The 23,425-nt window shown below is 46.7% G+C and overlaps 2 protein-coding genes across 2 annotated transcripts in view; both read right to left on the reverse strand.

Annotated features, from left to right (window-relative positions):
- Positions 1 to 2,449: 2,449 nt before the first annotated feature.
- On the reverse strand, positions 2,450 to 10,644 carry LOC308405800 (uncharacterized protein). Its single transcript, XM_080896545.1, has 4 exons — positions 10,506 to 10,644; positions 9,091 to 9,602; positions 6,922 to 7,050; positions 2,450 to 4,720 (listed from the first exon to the last, which is right to left on the reverse strand). The coding sequence occupies exons 1-4, from the start codon at positions 10,552 to 10,554 to the stop codon at positions 4,697 to 4,699; spliced, it is 714 nt and encodes a 237-aa protein (XP_080752671.1). The 5' UTR covers positions 10,555 to 10,644; the 3' UTR covers positions 2,450 to 4,696.
- A 2,544-nt stretch (positions 10,645 to 13,188) lies between these two features.
- Positions 13,189 to 23,425, reverse strand: part of tg (thyroglobulin) — a 28,559-nt gene continuing 18,322 nt past the window's right edge. The window contains exons 19-50 of the mRNA XM_080897653.1: positions 23,220 to 23,381; positions 22,856 to 23,047; positions 22,624 to 22,751; positions 22,292 to 22,448; positions 21,687 to 21,836; positions 21,305 to 21,448; positions 20,831 to 20,995; positions 20,618 to 20,722; positions 20,385 to 20,494; positions 20,191 to 20,296; positions 19,908 to 20,111; positions 19,654 to 19,824; positions 19,480 to 19,566; positions 18,505 to 18,570; positions 18,277 to 18,414; positions 17,827 to 18,003; positions 17,536 to 17,650; positions 17,350 to 17,429; positions 16,883 to 17,029; positions 16,658 to 16,723; positions 16,420 to 16,554; positions 15,950 to 16,340; positions 15,683 to 15,770; positions 15,446 to 15,596; positions 15,173 to 15,366; positions 14,871 to 15,026; positions 14,657 to 14,794; positions 14,387 to 14,574; positions 14,203 to 14,307; positions 13,840 to 13,980; positions 13,587 to 13,768; positions 13,189 to 13,324 (exon numbers count right to left, since the gene is read on the reverse strand). Of these exons, the coding sequence (XP_080753779.1) occupies positions 13,224 to 13,324; positions 13,587 to 13,768; positions 13,840 to 13,980; positions 14,203 to 14,307; positions 14,387 to 14,574; positions 14,657 to 14,794; positions 14,871 to 15,026; positions 15,173 to 15,366; positions 15,446 to 15,596; positions 15,683 to 15,770; positions 15,950 to 16,340; positions 16,420 to 16,554; positions 16,658 to 16,723; positions 16,883 to 17,029; positions 17,350 to 17,429; positions 17,536 to 17,650; positions 17,827 to 18,003; positions 18,277 to 18,414; positions 18,505 to 18,570; positions 19,480 to 19,566; positions 19,654 to 19,824; positions 19,908 to 20,111; positions 20,191 to 20,296; positions 20,385 to 20,494; positions 20,618 to 20,722; positions 20,831 to 20,995; positions 21,305 to 21,448; positions 21,687 to 21,836; positions 22,292 to 22,448; positions 22,624 to 22,751; positions 22,856 to 23,047; positions 23,220 to 23,381 (4,640 nt within the window). The 3' untranslated portion in view covers positions 13,189 to 13,223. The remainder of the gene's footprint in view (positions 13,325 to 13,586; positions 13,769 to 13,839; positions 13,981 to 14,202; positions 14,308 to 14,386; positions 14,575 to 14,656; positions 14,795 to 14,870; positions 15,027 to 15,172; positions 15,367 to 15,445; positions 15,597 to 15,682; positions 15,771 to 15,949; positions 16,341 to 16,419; positions 16,555 to 16,657; positions 16,724 to 16,882; positions 17,030 to 17,349; positions 17,430 to 17,535; positions 17,651 to 17,826; positions 18,004 to 18,276; positions 18,415 to 18,504; positions 18,571 to 19,479; positions 19,567 to 19,653; positions 19,825 to 19,907; positions 20,112 to 20,190; positions 20,297 to 20,384; positions 20,495 to 20,617; positions 20,723 to 20,830; positions 20,996 to 21,304; positions 21,449 to 21,686; positions 21,837 to 22,291; positions 22,449 to 22,623; positions 22,752 to 22,855; positions 23,048 to 23,219; positions 23,382 to 23,425) is intronic.

Below are 23,425 nucleotides of genomic sequence, written 5' to 3' on the forward strand. Positions count from 1 at the left end.
ATCACTGCAGAATCGGAAATCATTGAAGTGATAAAGAAGAAAAATAAAACAGGAAATGCTGATGAGAACAATCATATGTGGCTGTATGTGTGTTCATGCTCCCTCCTACATGCGTGGCACATAAAAGCTCCTAAAAATCTGCAGAAACACAAAGATGATGGATTTTTAAAATCACACCACTTAGGCTGCGTTCACACTGCAGGCGAAAGCGCATCAAATCCGATTTTTCTGACCCTCTGCGACCATCTATCCGATCATGCTATGACAGTGTGAACGGCACAAATCCGATATTTTCAAATCCGATCTGGGTCACTTTCGTATGTGGTGCTGAATCCGATACATATCTGATGTTTCAGAAAGCGACTGCTGTTTGATGGTCATGTCGCATTAAATCCGTCTTTTACGTCACTGACACAAGACAGACGCCGATTATCAGCGCCGGAGAAGACATCGCGAACGCTTCCTGTCCATCCCGTGAAACTGCTGGGAAGACAACGTTGGAGAAACGTGAACATTTTATTTGTACTACATAATCTGCAGATTCTGACAGAAATCTGCAGCTATCCTTTGAAGCAGCGCTCCTCTAAAACAGCAATAAGGATCATTATTAGGTTATTTACATCATTATGTAAATAACAAAATAACTTAAAGCAAAAATTGGGAAACGTGAAGTCCGAAGTCTTTATATTAAGGCCATCAGTCAAACATACTGTTGTTCTGGGTCTAAACAGAGCGCGTTGTGTGTGACGTCTTCTTTTGCGCATGCGGGCCGCTTTGAGCGTTCACACTAGAGCGCGTTTGCTGTCACATTTTATTTGTAGTGTGAACGAGCAGACAAAAAAATCGGATTTGATCAAAAAATCGGAATTGAGCATCAAGACCTGCAGTGTGAACGCAGCCTTGTAGATATCTGTATATGATTACTCCACATTAACCCAACATCACTACATCTTCTCGTCCACCGAAATCTTTTGTGTTATTTCTTATAATAAGGAACACTAATAGCTTTATTTATAGCTAGCTGTTTTTAACATTTAGATGAAAAGGATTTGTCCTACATACTCGTTCATAGTTTGGTACTTGAAAGGTAAAGGGCGACTTTTGGCTGCTCAATAAACTGAATGTGACTTTTTGAAAAGAGAAAATAATTCGATTGTGTAACAAAGTTCCTGCCCTGACGTCAGCATCCATAGGGAGGTTTGTGGAAAGGCAGACACTCCCGAGCTGTCCGAGCTCGGGCTGTTGTGTTCCTGAGGTGAATAAAAAGTAAAAGTCAACAGAACGGCCGAGCCCTGTCGCGGTCATACGAGCTTCCTTTCAAAGCATTCGCTCAGGTGAGTCAGGCAGATGAATACCTATCAGCCTGTCAGTCATCATGAAACCCGAGCCCTCAAGCGCATTACACATGTGTTATATCTAAGGGCGTTTAAAGCACTGATTACAGAGGGCCTGACATGTTTCCTGTTATGAGATGTTAAAGCTGGATTTGGATTTAGAGTCCAGATTTGCCCGAACGACCCACCCAGCAAACATTTCCACCCTGACCAACGTCAGCTGAGGTCGTCTCTCAGCATCGTCTCGGTTTAAAAACAGCTCTGAAATAAAAGTTGTGCTGCTGTCAGAGAACCAATTCTGCCATTGGCAGGACTGTTTGTTCAAATGCTGTTTTATATTTTTTATTGATGGCTGATGTTTATGGCACTTACATATGTCAGAAATATGTTAGTATTTAAAAGTAGAATGGGAGGCAGAGCCTTCAGTTTTCAGGCCCCTCTTCTGTGGAACCAGCTTCCAGTTTGGATTCAGGAGACAGACACTATCTCTACTTTCAAGATTAGGCTTCAAACTTTCCTTTTTGCTAAAGCATATAGTTAGGGCTGGACCAGGTGACCCTGAATCCTCCCTTAGTTATGCTGCAATAGACGTAGGCTGCCGGGGGATTCCCATGATGCACTGGGTGTTTCTTCTTCACTCACTATGTGTTCACAGACCTCTCTGCACTGAATCATATCTGTTATTAACCTCTGTCTCTCTTCCACAGCATGTCTTTATCCTGTCTTCCTTCTCTCACCCCAACCAATCACAGCAGATGGCCCCGCCCCTCCCTGAGCCTGGTTCTGCCGGAGGTTTCTTCCTGTTAAAAGAGAGTTTTTCCTTCCCACTGTCGCCAAAGTGCTGCTCATAGGGGGTCATATGATTGTTGGGTTTTTCTCTGTATGTATTATTGTAGGATCTACCTTACAATATAAAGCTCCTTGAGGCGACAGTTGTTGTGATTTGGCGCTGTGTACATAAAATTGAATTGAACTGAAGGCTTCATCTGTAACGTGGTACCTTCTACATTTAGATGAATATAAGATATTGATGCTGTGGAAACGATGCGTTAAAGTTAAACAAAGACAAATTTGTAACAAGATAAATACACATGATGACAAACAACGATACAATAAACTTTTGCAGATTTGTTTATTCAGATAAAATATAAAAGATTTTAAAAAAGCCCAGAGAAATGGAAACCTAAAACGAGTGAGCGTGTTTCTCTTTGCTGGTAACGGTTGCTGTGATGCTGACTCAGTTCAGAGCCCATCCCAGCCTCTTTATGTTGATATCGGCTTTATCACTCCTGCTAAACGCTCCCAAGTTCATACATTCCTCCGCAGCTCCGCCCGCTCCACGCCCGCATTCTCTTTCTGTCTTTGTGACCGAGCTGCTTTGTTGGAAAGAATAAACTTAGACTTTGGTTTGAAAAGATGAATCAAACCTGCAACAATGAGGATTTGCTTTCAGGCCACGATTGTCCTGCTGCAAACATAACAAACAAAAAAAGTGGGACATTGGAGCCGCTGCCAAACCAACACACGCAATAAAAGTACAAATAATAGCAAAGTTATTACCAGGAAAGAAAAACAGTGGGAAAAAGAAGCACGAACATTTTTCAAAAACCCTCAATAGTCTTAAAAATAACACGAAGAATTGATTTAGGTGTAAAAAGAAGAGTACCATGGGACACAAGTGGAAACAGCTTCATATCATGTGAACTGTCAGTGTCACTGGCAGCTATAGAAACAGTGAAAACATGGAGCATATATAATTACAGGCACAACAGTGTGTTTGTATAGAAAACCACGTTTTGTATTCTGTAGCTTTTTATATCAATAATTATATAATTAAATGGCTGCTGAGTAGGTGAGACATTAATTCTCCAACAGTAAGGAGGGAAAATACATGTATGAAATGTTTAAAGTGTATTTATGCACTGGAACTGCACCTCAGCAGCCACTTCATTAGGTACACCTGGAAACGTTCCTGGAAACCAGATTTTGGTCCATGTCGATGTGACATCATCGTACAGCTTCCTCCACATCTCAAAGGCGCTCAGTGGGACTGAGATCTGTGACTGTGGACGTCATCTGGGCACCGTGAATTCATCGTCATGTTCAAGAAACCAGTTTGAGACGATCTGAGCTGTGTGACACGAGCAGCCAATCAGAAGATGGTGAATGTGGTCATAAAGGTTTGGACACGGTCAGTGACAAGACTCGGGTCGGCATGGAGTTGAAACGATGCTCGGTCGGTACCAAGGGGCCCAAAGTGTGCCCAGAAAATATCCCCCAGTCCATCACACCACCGGCAGCGTGAACCGTTAATACGGCAGGGCGGATCCATGCGTTCATGCTGTTTACACCCAGTTCTGATCCTACGGACTCGGTAGATCAGTGTTTTTGTTTTTGGTGAGTGTTTGTGAGCTGTAGCTTCTGTTTCCTGTTCTTAGCTGACAGAAGGGGCCCCCGGTGTGGGCTGCTGAAGCCCATCTGCTTCGAGCTTCGACGTGTGGACGCTGGAGAGACTGTTGCTTTTATCAGCTGAGAGGTGTCCATTCTCATGGACCTCTGGCGGTGTCTCCCAGCTGCTCACTGCTGTTTTCTCGCTTTTGGACCGTTCTCTGTGAACTTGGAGATGGTGGTGTGGCAACATCCCAGCACATCTCCTTTTTCTGAAATGCTCAGACCAAAGTCACTTAAATCACTTCAGCCTGGCTTGAGCATGTCCAGATGTGTGAACGCACTGAGTTGGAGCCATGTGATTGGCTGATTAGATATTTGGATGAGCCTAACTGGTGTACCTAATGCAATGGCAAGTGAGGGTACATCCTGTCGCAAAAAATGACAAAAGATAAAGAATAAGAAGAGAAATAAAAGGTAATCTAGCCTAACGATAGTCACAACATCAACTTAGGAATTAAAACTAATGTGAAATGATTTTGATTTGTAAGAGGAAACAAAGCCAAAGTAATACTGGTCAAATAGGAACGTAAATATGGAAGATTTTTCTAAAGATTGCAAAATGTGACAGACTGGAAGGAATGGAAATCAGATACATGTAAAATTTGTGTTATAATTGTGACAACATAATAAAAATATGATAACAAAAGTAAAATATAAATGCGCCTAAATCCACCGATCAGTGCAACTGCGTTTCTGATTTTTCTGTTTTGTTTCCCTTTAAATAAAATTGTATTTTCTGCTTTTTGTTGAGACCTTTAAAAAAAACAGCAAAGCAACAACAACAGTTTTTGTTCAGAGAATAAATTAATGTTCATGACATTAAAACAGTAATTATGACAGATGTTTGTAAAAAAGACTGAGAGATACAAAGTAAACGTGTTGCGTTGGTCTGATCCTCGATGAGTGGGCGTCTAGCTCGGCCGCTCGGTCTGCTCCTGGAAAAGACGAACGACGGGATGAGCATCGAGATTATTTAAGCAGCACTCGTTCCTCACTTATTCACCAATAACACAACAACTGTGGGCGGAAGCAGTGAATATTATCTTAGTTATTGATTTTGGAAAGTGACAATAAGTGTCATAAATCCTGCACCGTCATCGGGGTCATAAAGAGGGAAAAGGTGGAGAATGTAAACTGTGACCGGCAGGAATGATTTACAGACGTATGAAAAGGCGTCACTTTACCCAGCGCTGATAACAAAAGCTAAAGTATTTTAGTGGCTGGGTTTTTAAAATATTTACTAAAACCAATATTCACTCAGCCCTTGTTTGTCCAACTCCTTTCAGTCATAGTCACTTTATTAAATTATGGGAAGGTTCGACCTGGATTTTTTACATTTCCAGTTTAAACTTCAGTTGACTGTGACTATCCCAGTCCACAATCTGCAGTTTCTCTAACGTCCACTAGAGGTGCCAGCAGTGAGTCAGTCTGTTTAGTGCGTGATACAAAATGTATGGAAGCCCGTTTCCGCCACTAAATAAAAACAAAAAAGCTAGTATCCATAACTCGACATTTCGAGAAATATAACTCAAAATTTCGAGTTAGCTCTGCCAATCAAAAATATACGTGAATGAGGTCGCTTTCTTGTTACCCGGAAGCATATGGCGCAGAGGAGCGCGCACTCAAAAACGGATCCCAACAAATTGGCGCTTTGGCGAGTACGTTTGCTGATAGTAACACCATGTGATTCAGCTAATAACACGGGGATTTCATCATTTGAAGCCAGGCTGAAAACACTCAGCAATCTGTGCATTCACGACTGGATGTATTACCGGTAGCTTAGCTGTAGCATTTGTAGCTGAGGGCTTCAGCTTCCGGGTAACAAGGAAATGACGTCATTCACGTAGATTACTGATTAGCAGCGCTAACTCGAAATTTCGAGTTGCTTTTCTCAAAATTTTGAGTTAATAAATCGAAATTTTGAGTTAATATGTCGAAATTTCGAGAAAGTAACTCGAAATTTTGAGTTATGGATCCTTTTTTTTAGTGGCGGAAACGGGCTTCCATAAAAATGTCTCTATCGCTAATATCCTAAACCTAACATCTGTCCAGCAGCTCGAGAAGACGTTTACAGGTTAACATAGCCTGCGTAGCACGAGCCGATAACTCCACCTTCTCTCTCTGATGGACGGGCCGATCGATGATGTCACATGTGTGTCCGCTGTCTCAGGTCATTGTGTGCTAAATAAGGTCTGTAGTTAACAGGTTAGAGACCTTTAGATACCGGGACCTAAAGTTGGAACATGTGACGTGTCCCTGAGGTGTGATTGTTACGGAGTACAGCATGGTGAGAATCCCCACTAAGCTTTTGGGTTGGCATTACTTTAGACTTTTTTTGTATTAATTGCATGCTTTGGCGTTTCTTTGTGTTTGGTGTGAGGTGTGGGCCACACCCACGTGGGAGTGCAGACTCTACTCTAGTCCAGCTGCCAGCTGTTTGGAGTTGAGTACAGGGAGCAGCTGATTGGGGAGGACTGGAGCCCTTCTCTATGAAGGGGAGAGGAAACAGGAAGTGGGGGTTGTTGTTGTCTTTTAGTAGGACACTGGTGCAGCAGGGAAGCCTCGAAGATTCCAGGATGAAGTTTGCACATTTTAATGGAAACGATCCCTGAAAGAACCCTGACCGCGGTGGCTTTGGGCCTTGGATTCCTGGCCAGAGTTGTGTCTTCAGCCAGTAGTTTGACCAGGAGAAAGAAAAAATAAATCTTGCGTACCCCATTGCAGTGTGCGTGTGGTGGTTCCTTACTGGTCAATGTTAGAGCTACTACTTCCTCGTATGGAGGCCATTTTGGGCCTTACGTAACATGATGACAGATGTTGATGTATGGTGATGAAATGTGTTCATTCATGTGTTTAATGTCACTGAACGTGGAGGAACTTGTACACAGATTATTTTCTGCATGAGCCTGTCGGGTCTTTGCTCAGGGATCCAGGATGATGCTAACTTCTGAGCTGGCCTACGAAAAACCAGTGACAAATATCCAATGTGAGGACACAGTGTGACATGTCCTCACGAGCATCAGGGGCAAACAGGCGGGTGGCCTCTGAGGACTTCCGAGAGGTTACTGTGGCCCTCTTTGTGAGCACATGATTAATTTTACGTGAACCCTTCAAATATTTGTACGTTTGGACTTACGTATTGTCTCCCATTGGTGGCTTCAAAGCGCCCGTGAGTGGTGTAGAGAGGGATGTCGTCTCTGCTGTTCAGGTGGTCGTAGGGACTGAAGCCTTGGGAGCGCCCCCTGTAGCAGCAGCACCACACCAGCTGGAGAGACAAAACAATTAGCCTGACTCAGTCTGAATGTTTAAAATCCACAGTGATGATGAAAGGAGGAAGCTTATTAAACACGACATATGTTTGCTGCGTGCAAATATACATGGCCATCAGACAGAAACTTAGACTGTCTGCTGAGGGCGCTCGTGCCAATCATGTGCTCCGATCAGTGTTTGTTATTGTTGTTGCCACATAAATGCACAGAATCTGAAGTTTTCCTCAGTAATAAAGAAGCATTTCTGCTGCCACTATGGGGAGTGGCTGTTTCAGTCTCAGATTTGTGTGAATTCAGTGAACTCTGAGTCAGTATTTTATCCCCTAATGGAAAACGCTCTGACTTTGGTCCAGCTCCGGGGCAAACGCTAAATGCCGGTGTCGCGTTTCACTGCTGATCATTGCTCTGGCAGCGAAGAATAAAAGTCCTGTAGTCCTCGTCCATGAGTCAGAAGTGTGGTGTTTCTTATAATCGCTCAAACCTCGGGGGCATTTGCCTTTTTTTCTTTTCTTTCTTTTTTCTGCTGCCTCAGATTTCTCAGTCAGCAAAACAATCAGGATGTAAAGCTAAAATGTAAAGTTGGTGCTGATAAAAATCTACAGGGTGAGCAATGATTGAATTAAGCAGCAAGTCCTGAAGAACATGCAGGACTCAAATAACGAGCACGTTACTCTGGAGGAAGAATGTGCTGAGACCGCAGCAGGCTGCAGATGTCACCCGCACCTTTCAGACACGCTTTGATTACTGGGATGAAAGCTCAGCAAATTTGTGTTGATTTCTTTGTGGTTAAAAAAAGGCAACCCTGAGCTGACTGCAGTAACTCTGAAGACAAAGAGGATATTTAAAACTAGACGGAAAGAAAGCGGAGAAGTCCAAAGACCTGCTAGAAGCATGTAAGGTAATAACTGGTTTGGTCTCGGGCCCGAGGATCTGATACACTGCACAGATTGTTCAATTTGTGCTCTAATTACAACAATGTCACCATGTTGCCCAGCAACCACCGACCAACAGGATAACATTACATTTATTTAGCAATTCTTCAGATAGAAAACATTAGAGAAACATTTTATTTGAATTTCGTAACATTAACGTCTAATTTAACTTTAATGTTATGATATATGACATTTTAATGCTGGCATGTTGCCTGGCAACCACCTAACAATGAACTATAATGGCATTTATGATGGTAAATGTGACAGTGGCAGTAGATCAAATGGAAATAATAAGTCGGGTGTCATGGATACACGAAACGTCCAGATTCTGTCTGAAAAGATGAGATGCAAACTTTACTGCTGATCGATTTCTGTTAGAGTGTAAAAAATATTATTTCAACAATACTTAAAGTTTGTACAGGCCGACGTCTTGGAGCAGCCACTGTGAGGCAGCAGTGTTGTGACCGTGGGTACCCTTTGTGAAAAGTTGGGTTGTGATTGCCGCCATTTCCCAACTCTGTGGTTCTCATGACCATTGATCAGTGGTCATGAGGATTTTCATATTAATGATCAAGGAACTGACCTCCCAGCACATTGTTCATGCAGGGCTGCCAGTTTCAGTCATTGTGCAAATGTACAGTTTATAATATTGGGGAAGGAGTCGCCTGGATGAGTGACGAAAGGTTTCTCCCACTGAAAACGTCCAGGTGAACAGAGTCAACCTTTTGGGCTTGTGTTGTGTTTGGGATTGCAGGACCAAAGTGCACCTCTGTAAAGGAAACACTTGATTCGTAGTTTACGAAAATAAATGTTGAACGACTGAATTGACTGAATTCAAATTGTGATGATGCCCTGACCTAATGAGGCCAGAAACATGATGCGGAGGATGCTTCGGGTGTGTCTGTGAGATGCAGCTTTGATAAAATGCTGCTATTTGAAACCCTGGCAGTGGCAACGCAGCGGTTACCGAATGTGGCGCAGTCCCTGAACGCACCGCGAACCAGAGGCAGTGTGTTGGTCTCCATATTTGCTGAGATGGATTGTGGGGTGTCTATAAAGATGTGATTTGACTTCCTGGAGTGAAGGTGAAATGTGTGCACTCACCAGTCCGATCAGCAGCAGGAGCAGCAGCAGCAGAACCACAGCCGCCAGGACCAGCAGAGCTATGCCCCACCCAGGAACCCCCGCACTGCTGCCGGCTGCAGACGCCGCTGTGCTCTGGGTCGTACTCGTGGATGTGCTCGGAGTTGTGGTCGACTGGTTTGTGGCCGTTCCGTTGCTCTCTGTGGAAGGGGGGGATGTCGTGGAGGAATTGGTGTTGGTGCCGTTACCGGGCGAAGCGGTTGTAGAGGTTGTGTTGTTTGCTGAAGAGCTGTTGTGCGGGGTCGTGACATTCAGAGAGGCGGTTGTCGGGTTCGTCGTCACTGCGGTGGTGTTGGTGGCACTGGGAACAGATGTACTGGTGGTGTTGGTGGCGCTGGGAACAGATGTACTGGTGGTGTTGGTGGCGCTGGGAACAGATGGACTGGTGGTGTTGAGTCCAGCAGATGTTGTTGCGTTGTTAGAAGAGGTGCTGAGGGTTGGTGTTGTGTTGGTTGAGTCTGTTCCAGAGGCCACTAATGGAACAAGAACAGTTTTAAATAAACTCAGTCAATCTTATGATGACTGTGACCGAGGCAGGAATCAAAGGTATCGATGTGGGAGTTTAATGAGGCTGCAAAGTGCCGTGTATGCTACTCCACTGCCTTCATTTCACTCTGCTCACCTCACCTGTGAGCTCAGTAAACAATCACTAGTTTTAATGAATAAAACAACATGAAATCATGCTGCAATTATAGGGAAAACGTGATCATGGAGGATGATGAACTTTAGAAGTTTTAGATAGATCTTCCCACAAGGTAAAGCGAAAAATATCTGTCTCACCGACTGTTGCAAAATAACATCCTGTGTTGCTTCTGTCAGATCACTTCTTTCACACTAACAGCTGTTAAACACCAAATAAAACAGAGATCGAGTCTGTAGCATCTTTCCTCCTGACGAGGCTTCACCACCACACGTGAAGCCTCCCAAAATATCTGATGCATCTCTCACATGCTGAGGTTTGCTGATTTTTGAGGTTAAAATACTAACGATGAAGTAAATGATGAAGACAACAGACCATAGAAAGGCGCTCTGTGCTGCACTGAAACATGAGCAAGGTGAATCTCAGGGTTCGAGGCTGAGACTCACACACAAAAGAAAACCTTAGAAATCTGAATGTAACTATTTCTGGACAGTTTATCAATCAGCAGGTTAATAAATGATGGAAACAATCAGACCGAGTGAGCTCAGCTGCAGACCGTCGCTAAACTAAAGGACTATTCTTTCTCTTTTATATCTTTGACAGCTTTAGTTTCCATTGTTTAACATGTTTGTGTTCCTCTGATGCTCGATTTCTATTTTGTTTCGAGTCTGAGACGGAACAGAAAAGAGTAAAACAGAAGATCTAAAAAGGTGTAGTTTAGGTGTAGTTTTCCAACCTGAGGCGGTGAGGCTGAGAGCCAAGCAGAGCGCGAGCAGTTTCTCCATCTTTCTGCAGGAAATCCGAAAGTTTGTGACAAAGATCTCAGTGTGAGCGGCCGCCGGAGTCTGTTTCCATCCAGAGAAAGACTCCTTTATACACCCGCCTCACCTGCACACAGGTGGGGGAGAGAGAGGGGGGAGGGGCTGCGTTCCTCCGCCTCCCAACATGCCTTTGGGTTTCAGCAACAGCAGAGCTCCACTCTGTGGTCGCAGCTCAGTTTCCTGTTTCATTCTTATTTGCCTGTTTGTGCAGCTGTTTAAACCCGAGAGATAAAAACAAACCCAACGAGGAATCTCTGATCCGAGTGTGCCGACACGGAGCGCTGCAGCTTTAGGGATGGATCCATAACGTCGTAGATCAATATGGAAATAATCGCACACTCACCAGCGTCAGCAGCCCGTTAAGTGTAGATTGTACAGAAGTGTGTTTGTGCCACAGTTTTTCAGATTTGTGTCAAAGCATGTGGAAAAACGCTTCTGTTTATCTTTCAACTCATCTTTGTTTACTTTCTATGAATTTTTACCTTCTGATTAAAACAGTCGGTTTAGGAGAAACTGTCGCTCGACACAGACTGAAGGTTGCCAGGTTTCACCGGCTGGCTGAGTCGATGCTTCGGGCATGCGTGGCCGCACTGAGCGGGGTGTTCCCCTCACAGACGGGAGGTTAGCTGGACGAAGAGCAGCCGAGTCGTCTGTTTGCATTTATACATCACAAACTGTTCAATAAAGGACATTTTCCAGTTTCACTGAAGTTAACAAACGTTGGAACATTGTTGCTGTTTTGTGTGTAGCTGCGATTGATGCATCACACAAAACTGGTACATTTATGAGGACGTGTTTGTTTTTTTAGTCAAGGAGCAATTTCACTTCACTTTTCAAGCTTAAGGTGGAAGACAACATTTCAGTGCTTCGAACAATAACTCAGAAGAAATGTTGACATTCAAACGTGTTTCCATTTTTCCACCGTAAGAAAAACGAGTGGACATTAATGCTTCAGCTAGCTGTGAGTCCATCGATGAAGTGTGTGTGTGTGTGAGCTGAGGTGTGTGCCGTGCTTGGATGAAATGTTTAATGCTGCAGAAAGCAGACATGATGGTGTCACAGCTCTGCAACAACATTTTGCAGCTGCGTGGGATCTTTTTGGTAAATTTGGTGTTTTTTAGGGCGCCGAATCCAAAGAATCTCCATGTCCCTCCATCACGTACAGGGTTTTCTGCAAACGTGAAGAGTTTCCATTTAATAAAGCACAACAGCAATGAAAAAAATCTTTGTTTCTGAACACAGATTTCAGTTTAAAAAGGGAAACTGTACGCTTAATTAAACTAGAAACCTGCGAGAAATCCTGACGAGGATTTTAAAAATATTTTTCTGGTTTCAGGGAGTAAAAATCTGTAAGAAACACTCAAGAAAATCATGTGCAGTTGTTTGGTTGCAGACCTGCGGCTAACAGCGTCGGGTCAGATGCTTACCGTTTCATTCCCCCAGGAATATTTTCCCTGCCTACAAAGAAAACAAGCTTTTTATTTTTAGATTTTTTAAATATTAGTGTCATTTAGTTAGTATAACCAATAAGTCTCATGAAAAATAAAGTTACTAAAGCTTTGAGGTAAATGTGGTGCAGTGCGCCCGTGTTCCTCTTTAGACTTGCTTCTGTATCTGTAACTACTAGTTTAATACTGTAACTAGTATTACAGTATTAAACTAAATCAGTACAAACTGAAAGCTGATTTAACTGTAGACTGTATATTAAAGATGGCTGTGGCCACCGTCAAGTCAGGATTTAATTTGTGAAACCCCACAGTGAAGTCTTAAAATGTCTACATGCATCATCACGCGCGCAGCTTCACTCCAAACGAGACCACGAGGTGCAAAATAACATTCATGCAGTTTTAGTAACACCGAGGGCGTAAAGACAGCAGCAAAGCGTCAACTGAGGTCAAAGGTTGGTGAGAAATGCAGTCGTTTTCACAGATTCACAATCAAACATCTTTAAACAACCAGAGGAGTCGCCCCCTGCTGGCTGTGAGAAAGAATGCAGGTCGTTCCCTTTTTGACATACTGCCTGAAAATTGTGACGCAGTCACAAAATCTTTGTTCTTTGAAACAAAGCTGCACTAAGTGTCCATGTCTCATGTTGCTGCCTGATTCAGGTGAGGTGAACAGGGTGGAGCCGCAGAGCAGCTGACTGTGATTGGCTGATTATCCACAGGTAAACACAGCACACACTCGTCTTACACAGGAAGTCATTGGCCTCACAGGGGTGCGCAACGAAGCAGACGAATGAGTTATGATGTGCTCAAATATGCTAGAACATAAACATATGCTAATATCTGCAGGGGATAAATGACTTATTTATGGGTTTTTCTGCATTAATCTCTGGCACCCGTTCCACAGATGTCTGACACATGATTGGACTTTCATGCTACTTTAGCCATGCAAGCCCCTTTTTACCGGAGGCAGAAAGCCTGAGTTAACAAACCTCACACTGAACAAAGCTGGATGACTGAACTCAACTCAACACTGAACCCTGATCAAACGAGAAGCACAGCTGAGAGTTTGAGATGCTTTTTATTAATGATTATGAGCAAAACTGATCAACAGCAACCATCTGAATCAAAGTGAATTATGGGAGATGAAACTGTGAAGTCCCCTAAGCGGGTGATGATGTCATTAGTTTAGCTGTAGGCATCTTTCTCAGTCTGGGGTTGGCTGGATGGAGCAGCCACTGGGGGTTCAGGGGTCAGTGCAGGCTGAACAGGCTCCGCCCCCGATGCACCTGGAAACCAAAGGAAAAAGAAAAGTCAGAAAGCCGGTTTCCCTTACTCTCTGCTGCGTCACTGCTCTGAGCTGTGAGTCAAAGTTTACAATGATAATCCGATAAACTCTGTAAAGGTGAAGAAAAGTAGATTTAACAGGAAACAGGAAGATTTGAATCGAACAGATCGCTGAACGAGGCGAAAGGACCTCAGGTGAGACAGCAGAGGAGCAAACTGAGGGCACAGGTGAAACCAGTAGAAACCAGTAGAAATCTCTGTCACCTGTCAGACTCGTCAGTTTGGGTGCCAGTTGGGTCCAGAAGGAGCAGGAGCTCTGACTCAAACCCCGCTGATGATGGAGGTTAGTGCTTAGCTCCAGGTAGGTGGGCGGAGCCTCTGAGGACAGCACTGGCTGCCAGCGGGGCAGAACTGACTCCGCCCACGATCGGGATGGGTTTGGGTTCCTGAGAGCAAAAAAAAAAATGAATAAATCGGCTCCAGACGCAGGACTCGGAGGTTCGAGCGTTAGCCTCACCCGCTCCGTATGAAGCTGGAGACGTAGGTCATCATGGCAAGAGAGAGGCGCCGATCAGAGGAGGCGAAGCGCTGAGAGCTCATTGGATGATGAGGTGTCCCGAAGGCGAGCTGAACATCCAGAGGAAGGTACACGTCGGCCCTGCAGACACACACAGGAGAGCCTTTTACACCCAACAGCCCCTCTGATGCAGACAGTGTAGGTCACCATCATAACGCTGGGTGAGGTCTGCTGTGAGGAACGGATGGTCCAGGAAGTGACATCCAGGGTTTATCTGTACAACTCCGCCCTCCTTTCAAGTATGTTCTGTGTTAGAGGCGACGGAGGAACATTGATGTTTAGCGTTGAGGTAGAAATGCGCACCTGTCGTGAGCGCTGGAGGCCGGTTGGTGGTACAGGAAGACGCTAGCTCTGTTCTCCGCCCAGTGCCTCGCCATCTGGAGCGTGGGACAGATGATGAACAGGTCTCTGCAAAGCAAACACATGAAAGCGTTCACCAGAAACACGACAACAGTGTGTGTGTGTGTGTGTGCGTGTCGGTTCTGACCTGGTGGCGTTGTTGAGCGCTCTGGAGAACAGGTTGTATCCAGCAGCTGAGGGACTGTGATCCAGCGAGTAGAACCACGCCGCCGCCTCCTTCAGCAGCTCATTTCCCGTGGCTCCGCCCAGCGAGCGGCTCAGAGCCTCGTAAAACGCCGTCTTGCTGTCAGCTCTGCCCTGCAGAGACTCAAAGTCCTGATGAAAATTATGCCGCCGTTACTTTCTTAAACTGAACCTCTTGAGTAGATTTACAGGTAGTTTAAGCGTGACCTCTGACCTTTATCTTGCGAGCACGGCTGATCAGACCATCGTGCTCTGATGTTCCCAGCAGCAGGTCCACTCTGTGGAAGGACGACCGAGAGACGGACTGACGGACCGGAGACCAGGACTGAAACGGCCCGCTGACCGCCAACAGCTGCGGGGCGAACACAGCGCAGGTGAGACACGTGACACGAGGACTTGCACCAGCGCAAACTGTCCGGGACGTCTACCTTTGTCTGAGCGGCGTTGAGCGTGTGGACAGATGACGCTCTGAGGCAGGCCGCGAGGTCAGAGGTCACACAGCCGAGCTCCTTGGCCAGATCGAGGGCCTGACGTCTGGAGGTGGACGGAGTCTGAACCAGTGATGGAGAAAACGCTGACCCGCCCTGCAGGAGGAGATAAAAGCGATGAAGAACTTTGAGGTTGGCTCGTGGTCATCGTTCCTCTTCAGAGCATCTGCTCCACTGCTGATAAAACAACTGTTAGTCTCCGCCTGCTGTCTGGAGGAAGGAAGGACGACTCGAGGTCTCACCATCAGCATCATCCTCTGGAACAGAGGACGAGACGAAGACAGGAGGTGAAGGCTGGTGATGTCAGCACCACCACGCTCCGCCCCCACCGTCACTCTGCTGTTGTCTCCGCCCATCAGCCAGATGTGGTCTTTGACCCAGCGCAGCGCTGCCTCCTGGTCCGAGAGGCCGTAGTTACCATGGAGACCAGACTCACCTGGAGAAAGGGGTGGACAGGAGGCCAGGTGAGTCATTTAGCGTGTACGTTTTTCTCTCTTTCTTTGTTTTTAAGTCACCTGTGCTCAGGAATCCCAGCGCCGCCGTCCGGTAACTTGCTGTTACCACGACGATATTACCCATAGCAGCGAGGATGGAGCCATCCAACAGTCCTGGGTTCTCATTGGCTGAAGGGTTGAAGAAGAAAACCAGGACTGGAACACGCCCCCTCTGGTTTAACAGCAAACAACAGAAAAAATGTGATCAAAGAAAATTAAACATGAATAAATGAAATAACGAGTGCGCTGAGTTTTCACCAGGTCAGCAGGAGTGAAGATGTTGAGGTAGAGACAGTCCTCACTGGAGGCTGCAGAGGCTACGTCACCAGGCTGGATGCAGCTGGGGCTGACGGGTGAAGAGATAAAGATGATCATTGATCGGGTTAATTCATATCTGGAATCTGCCGATGGACAATGCCACTTCCTGTACAGGTGAGGCCGCTGTTTTTCACTATATCCTGGTTGTGGGTGCCTTGGGTGACCACGTGCTGTAGGACAGGCGTTTGTGGTCACACGGGTAGTTACCGTGGTTTGGTGGCGTCCCAGGTTCCCATCCACTCAGCCGGCTGAGCTGCTTCAAAGCGGAGCGATCCTATTGGAGGACGAGCGTACGGGACTCCGAGGAACTGAACGACTGTCCTCCTGTCTGATGCCAGTGCTGTTTCCACGGCGACGCCTTGCAGCACCCCCTGGCCCGGGATAGAAACGGACGTCTGTGACAGCTCTGAGAAAACACCGCGTCTCAGGTACACCTGGGGGGCGGGCTCTCTCACGACCAGTCGACAGGAAGACGAGGCGGGGGATTCAGGGGCGGAGCTTAGGCCACAGACTATTGTGTCAGGGTACAGAACGCAGCGCGTGGCGGACTCCGCCTCACTGAGTGACACAGCTGCACAAGACTCCGCCTCCTGGCAGGCTGATGGGAAGCAGAGCAGAGTCAGGATCTGACAGTGAGGTACACCAAAGAGTAGTTAAAAACCCCCACATATGGTTACCATGGAGACACCAGTCCCTGGTCATATCTCTGTCATCGGCGACATCACGGCTCACGTGGATGACATCATAGGTAGAGAGAGACGGGTCGACGAGGACTGAAGAGTCGGCGAGGAGACTCCAGTCGTCCAGCGAAACTGTGAAAAATACTCAGGGGTGAGCGATAAAAGAAGTAATGGCAGTACTTTAAGTACTTTTGACAGTATTACTGCGAGTATCTGCATGTGGGTGGAGTCTTACTGTTGGTTTTGGTCGGTGGCAGGCTGAACGGAGGACAGAGAGCAGGAGACGGACTCCACTGATTCACTGCAAAGCAGAACACAGCCTTTATTCACACAGAGCTTCGCCTCCTTCAGCCTCATGTTCAGATAAACTGAAGGCCTGCTGCCTTAAAGTGTGTGTGTGTGTGTGTGTGTGTGTGTGTGTGTGTGTGTGTGTGTGTGTGTGTGTGTGTGTTTTCAGTACCGGGTTTCTGGTACCAGCCAAAGGGGTCCGGTGTGGTCTTCACTGCTGATGGTCTGCAGTCCTGAGTCCTCCAGGTCGTCACGTCGTCTTCGCTGCAGGTCTGAACCCCGAGACTAATCAGAGCTAAACACACCACATCAGAGCCTCCTGCACACACAGACACACACACACACACACACACACACACACACACACACACACACACACACACACACACACACACACACACACACACACACACACACACACCAGCGTTGATGTCCCTCATTTTGCCTGCTCTTTGCCGACGTTGTGCACAGAGTGGGTCTGACTCCACTGAGGTGAATAATTTACTGGATGCTCATCGTGTTATATTCAGTTTACTGAGGTCACAGACGGCTTAAGCTGTAAGTCATGTTGCAACCAGAAGAGTTACCGTTATAAAGTATGAAGATTAAAAAACAACGCTCATACAGCTTTATGGATACCTCTGGATTTGGTGTCACCGACAAAGCCGACGCCACGGCAGCAGGGATCCTCGTCGCAACGGCGCTCGCACTCCGTGAACCTGCAGCAGATCCAACACACTGAGGTTTTACTATTTAAAGTATTTTCTGAAACCTTTCAACACGAGACCAAACACATTTTGTTGTGTGTGTGCGTGTGTGGGTTACCCCTCAGACAGCGGTGTGTTTTCTCCCAGGCTGACTCGGCTGCGTACAGAGTAAGAAACCATCTTCTTGAAGGAAACCCTCTCATAGAAGCTCTTCACTGGTCCAGACAGAGCGACTAAATGCACACACACACACACACACACACACACACACACACACACACACACACACACACACACACACACACACACACACACACACACACACACACACACACACACACACAGTGTTTAAAAACAGCAGGAGCAGCTATGAAGTCATGACAGTGACTCTCTGAGCTCCCCTCTTTACCCTTCTTGCTGTAGGTGTTGTTGGGTGCTCTGTCCAGCAGGGGGCTGCAGGGTCGTCTCAGAGGTTTATCGTAAGCTCCACAAACTCTGCTGTCCGGATACAACGAGCAGCTGAAGAAACCTGCCGAGTCAGCATCTCTGAGGTCAGCAACCGAGCACTGCGGCTCCTCGTCACAACCTGAAACCACACAGCGTCTCAGGACTGATGGAGGAAACCGCCGACGTGATGCCAGCGTGACCTGAAAGACTGAGGCAGCTGTCCCGACACAGGCACTAACCCGTCCGAGCATTTTTCAGGGGTTCCAGCGTATAAACAGCATGGCTAATGACCTCCACATGCAGAGAACTGAAGCTGCTACATTATTGGTCAATTGGACTTTTACAACAAGCAGAACCCAGAAAACCAGAATCTCCATTTTTGTATTCAGGACGAGAAGACAGCTTCACATACGCGTGAGACACCAGAGCTGTGCCTGCTGGGAGTTGTAGTTGTTCTTGTTGAGCCAGAAGGAGAGAGCGGGGAGCTTCCTCTGAGGATCCACGAGAACGTCGTCCTCAGACAGAGACGCAAACTTCAGCTGAACTGAAGCTGCAACACAAACAGAGCCCATAAAAGCATCGGTGACACGTCGCCAACCATCCAACAGAAACTTCAGACTTTTGCTCTGTTTGTACAAACCGTCCAGAGGAGGGCTGAGCTCAGCTGCAGCACACGAAGAAGAACCAGAACCGCCGTCGGCCGAAGCTGCATCACAACAACAAACAAGCAGAACTGAGACAAACAGTGTCGTCAGCGAGTGACTTAAATGAATTATTTTAGCACATTTTTGAGTCTTTCTGAGAGAATAACAGTAAGTGACAGTCGCCTCAGTTTTATTTTGAAACTTGAGTTGTCCCTTCCTGTCTCATGGTTTCATTACTGGATAGCTCTTTGTGGTGGTCCTTTTTGATCTGAGAACTGATAATCATTTCTAATATCTGGTCTACCTGTTCCATAGGGGGCGCTCTTGAGCTTGTTTAAGTTTATTCAGCCATCAATGCTGTTTCAGTATAAATACATATGTATATACATAGTGGGCACTTTTCACAGCTTCACTGTTTCACAGATTTTTTTTGGTGCAATTTTGCACGTTTTTTTTTTTTTTCACAGCACATTGTGTTTTGCGTCCTGATTGGCTGTAGACCATTTTCAATCAGTCTCGTGCCGTGTCTCCTGTACAGTACAGAATCCACCCAGCTTGTCAAATTTACATAAATCTTTGCTAGCAGAAGACGACAAACACAACAGTGTCGACGTCAAAGGATTATAAGGCGCGTTAAGTGAAACCAAACAGTCACGTAACTCAAACTTTGCTCAACTCGTTCAGTACTGCCAGTCTGGTCTTTTTTTCTTGCAGGTGTAAATAATTATTCTGGTGTAATTGTAGCCAGTTTCTCCCACAGCAGCTCTGCTTCCTCAGAGAGGAGCTCATCCTGCAGCTGGTTTATCGGCAGTCCTGCTCTGGAGATCTGCTGTGGCCTGTGGTTCACCCAGCTCACAGAATGAGGACCGCCTCTCTATCAGACACCCGACAGCAGAGCTGGAGAGACAGCTGATCATAGGTCTCTGTATGCATTTGTCATGAAGTACTAAAATATGTCCTCTAACAGGTACCAGTGTTCAGGTAGATGGCTTGGAAGCTGATGATGGAGGCCTGATAGTCCTTCCTGTTCTTGCTGTCAGCTGGCAGAGCAGAATCAGCTGGAAGGAGGAAACAGGAAGTGCTTTAGTCGCGTGGTTACCTGTTTTATGAGTGACGGATTTTAGCCGTGACTTGATTTTTCTTACTGATGGTGAACTCCTGTCCTCCAAAGTCAAACACGAAGCTGCGCTGCTGCTCGTTGTAGGTAAGCCCCGCCCCGCAAGTGCGTTTGGCTGCTCCCTGACCAATCACATCCCAGTCCCGGTCCCCGCACGTCAGCACTGATGGAGCTCTCAACCAGCCACAGAGTAGGGACCCTGACAGAGAGAAGACGACACGAGGCGCTCTCATTCATCAGCTATCACCTGTCCGTGTCTCCATGGTCTCCATGGTAACATACCTCCCTCCAGGCTGTTCTGGTTGAGGATGAATCCGTCGCAGCAGGTGTCGCGGCTGCAGCCGTCCTGACAGAAACGATGAGCGTCGGAAAGAGAGGTCCGCCTGGAGGAGAACACCTGAGTCCTGAACACACCTGAGACCGCCTTCATCATCCTCATCCTCACAAAACTGTGCTGCTGCTGCTGCTGCGAGGAAAACTCTGCACCTGAAGCACACACACCAGACTGAGCACACAGGTACACACAGCTGCAGCACACCTCACATGGCTCTGATGATAGCAGTACCTTTCTTCCTGATGACCAGCAGATCTGAAGCTCCGCCCCTCACTCTCAGATAGCAGCTTAGCGAATCAAACAGCTCAGCCTGAGCATTACCCAGAAAACCTCTGGACTAAAAAAAATTTGTGTTTATTTATGTAAATCTGTTATTTCTAAGGATGTGTGTTTATGTGTGTGTGCAGGTGTGTGTAGGTGTGTACCTGCTGGGAGGTGTTGCAGTGTGTGTTCAAGCTGTGTGTGCTGTACAGTTCACACTGAGTCTGGCTGTTGAACAGCGCCACATGGTGGCAGGAAGGCTGTGCTGCACACGCTGTGAGAGAAACAGCAGCAGTGTTGATGAGTTTTTACACCACAAACCAAAAATCCTCCAGAGTTACAGGTCAGATCGCTGGGGCTGGATCCAGAGCAGGAAAATAAGAGACACGTGCATTACCCCGGACACAGGCAGGGAGGTCAGAGGTCATCGTCTGCAGCACTTCAGCATCTGCAGCTCCAACAATCAGGTCTGATGTGGGAACAGCTTGAAACCTGCTGAGGACTGCAACACGCAACACACACACACACACACACACACACACACACTAAAGAGAACGCTCAAAAACAAACTTGTGAACAGCTGCTCTCTGATTGGCTGCTACATCTTCACCTGAGCACTCGTCATCAGTCAGAACCTTGTCACTGCTGCTCCACTCGAGCTCCACCCCCTCGCTGTTGAAGCACCTCCACCTGCCCGCGAGGACATCCGGCTGCGCTGGCAGGAAGTCACCTCGCTGCGAACACCGCAGGCCCCGCCTCTGGCACTCGGTCACACCTGATGCACGCATACACAAACACAAAGTGTTCGACACTCACGCGTCTCTCTATTAAGGTTTGATGGTCAGACTGATTATAGATCAGAGATCTTTAACGAGTTTGTAAAACATGCAGTTTTCAATACTTTTAGAATAAAATGACAGAAATATTTCGAGCCATCTGAGGAAGATAGAATGAAACATGAATATAATAAACACATTAACAGGAAGTGGCTTCATGATGTAGTTTAAACTTTCGCCTAAAACACGAAATCTCCCGGTTTGGTTTCAGTCACGTAATAAATGAATCCTGGTTTAAAAACACTCACATTCCTTGACAGATGATGCTCCAGCAGGTGACGACCCTGTGGGACACCTGTTGCAGAAGTCCCGCCCCTCTTCGTCCTGATAGGTCCCCTGAAGACACAGATGACACACACCCTCCTGGGAGAAACTGCCAGCAGGACAAACGACTGGAAACAGAGAAACTAGACTGAGTTACGGGACAAACAGACGACTGCAGAGACGGGGGGGGGGGGCACACCTCTTACCGAGCTCCAGGTGAAGACACACCTGATTTTATTCTGATATAAGCCACAAGGATCAAACGTGGCTCAAACTATGGGCACCAAAGTTTGAGTGAAGGAGATCCCACACTCTGAAACACTCTGCGGTCCAGAGTCTGGATGTCTGAGCTGAACAGAGACTCACCACAGCCCTCGCTGTCGCTGTCCAGATGGTAACCACGGGAACAGCCGAAGCTCGGTGTAGTCACAGAAACCAGTTTGGGCTCTGATGACAACACGGAGCGCAGAATTCCCTGAAGTCCCTCCAGAAGTCTGGATTCATTCAGGAAGACACCTGCAATAATAAAAATAAACTCAAAATGTAATTTTATGAGAAAAAAGTTTTCTAGAATAAAACCAAATTTGTAGCCATTTAAACGATTTCACTCATTGTGCTAAACTTTAGACCCTGTGATGCCATCAAAGGTCGTAACAGGTCAACAGGTCGTTGAATTGAAATTTAAATACTCGATGAGCTAAAAAGTTTCCAGTGGATGTCTCCGTCTTATTTACATGCTTTTATTCTTGGGCTCAACTAGAGCAGCTTTGCATCGTCCTCGATTTGAAATGAGCTGTTTAAGCTCCTCCCAACTGTCTCCTGATTGGCTATTAAATGTAAACGTCAGGGTTGAAAAGAATATGAGTTTGACCTCTGCGCTAAAAAAAACAGTGAAATCATGTGAAAGTCCAAAAACAAATGGGTCACAGTGGTTATGGCCATCTTTTGTATACAGTCTATGGTCTGCTCACCAACGTCATGGAGGTCTGGGAGGTCAGAGGTCGGGAGGTCATAGAGAGCAGCGCTCCATCTCACCATCAACCTCAGCGAGTCGTCACCGTCACACTGCAGAGTCACAGTCACCGAGGAGTCGTCACATAGCGACACAGCGCGGCCTGATGAGGGAAGCTACACACACACACACACACACACACACACACACACACACACACACACACACACACACACACACACACACACACAATGAGACCTGCATTCTGCATCACCAACACTAGAGAAAATGAATATACAGACTGTAAACAGTCAGTATTAGGAAAAGAAGGCATGGTGCAGGTAAGGTCACCTGTGCAGAACAGAGCCCCCTGCTGGTCACTGTGTTGAACAGCAGAGACTGTAACCGGCTGATCTGAGAGCAGGCCGAGGGCAACACCCAGAGCTGCGTGGAGGACACGGACTGCGGAGGCCGAGAGACTGAACAACAGAATAAAGGTTGATTTTAAAAGGAGCAAAATAGAAAACGGGTTTGCTTAAAAGCAGTGTAGCCCTTCAAGGGGGTCAGAGGTCAGGCGTCTCACTTTGACAGGCTCCGCTCAGCGGCTTCTGGTCTCCATCCCATCTCCGACTCGCAGTCTCACACAGGAAACTGCTGATAGCAAGTGAGTTCTGGTAGCCATGGTAACAAGCAAGGTCACAGCTCTGGCGTCCATCAGCTGGTGGGCGGCACACCAGCGCACCATGGGTAATGATGGGGGCGGGGCACAGAGGACCTGGAGAAGGCATATACCATCAGAGCCAAGCCACTTCTTGTTGATCCTACGGTTACTGTGATAGTAACAATTCACCCAGAGGGCGCTGATGAGCTGCGAGTGAGGTTCATCAACACAAACTGACACAGGAAGGAAATGCACCATCCCGCCACAGAGCTTAGCTAGTTCTTACGGTCACATGATGGCGTGCGGCCTGTCTGTCGAGATGTTCTCGTCCCGCCCACTTCTTGTCCATTCTTGGAGACACACCAGCAGGAAGTGACATCACACTGAAGAGGAGCGAAGGAGCCATCAGGGCGACACTGGAGTCCTTGTAGCTGACACCAGCTGGGACCTGAACGCACCACACAGTTTGCAGCGTTAAACAAGACAGTGAAT

The sequence above is a fragment of the Rhamphochromis sp. 'chilingali' genome, assembly GCF_963969265.1.
Source record: "Rhamphochromis sp. 'chilingali' genome assembly, chromosome: 11".
Lineage (NCBI taxonomy): Eukaryota > Metazoa > Chordata > Actinopteri > Cichliformes > Cichlidae > Rhamphochromis > Rhamphochromis sp. 'chilingali'.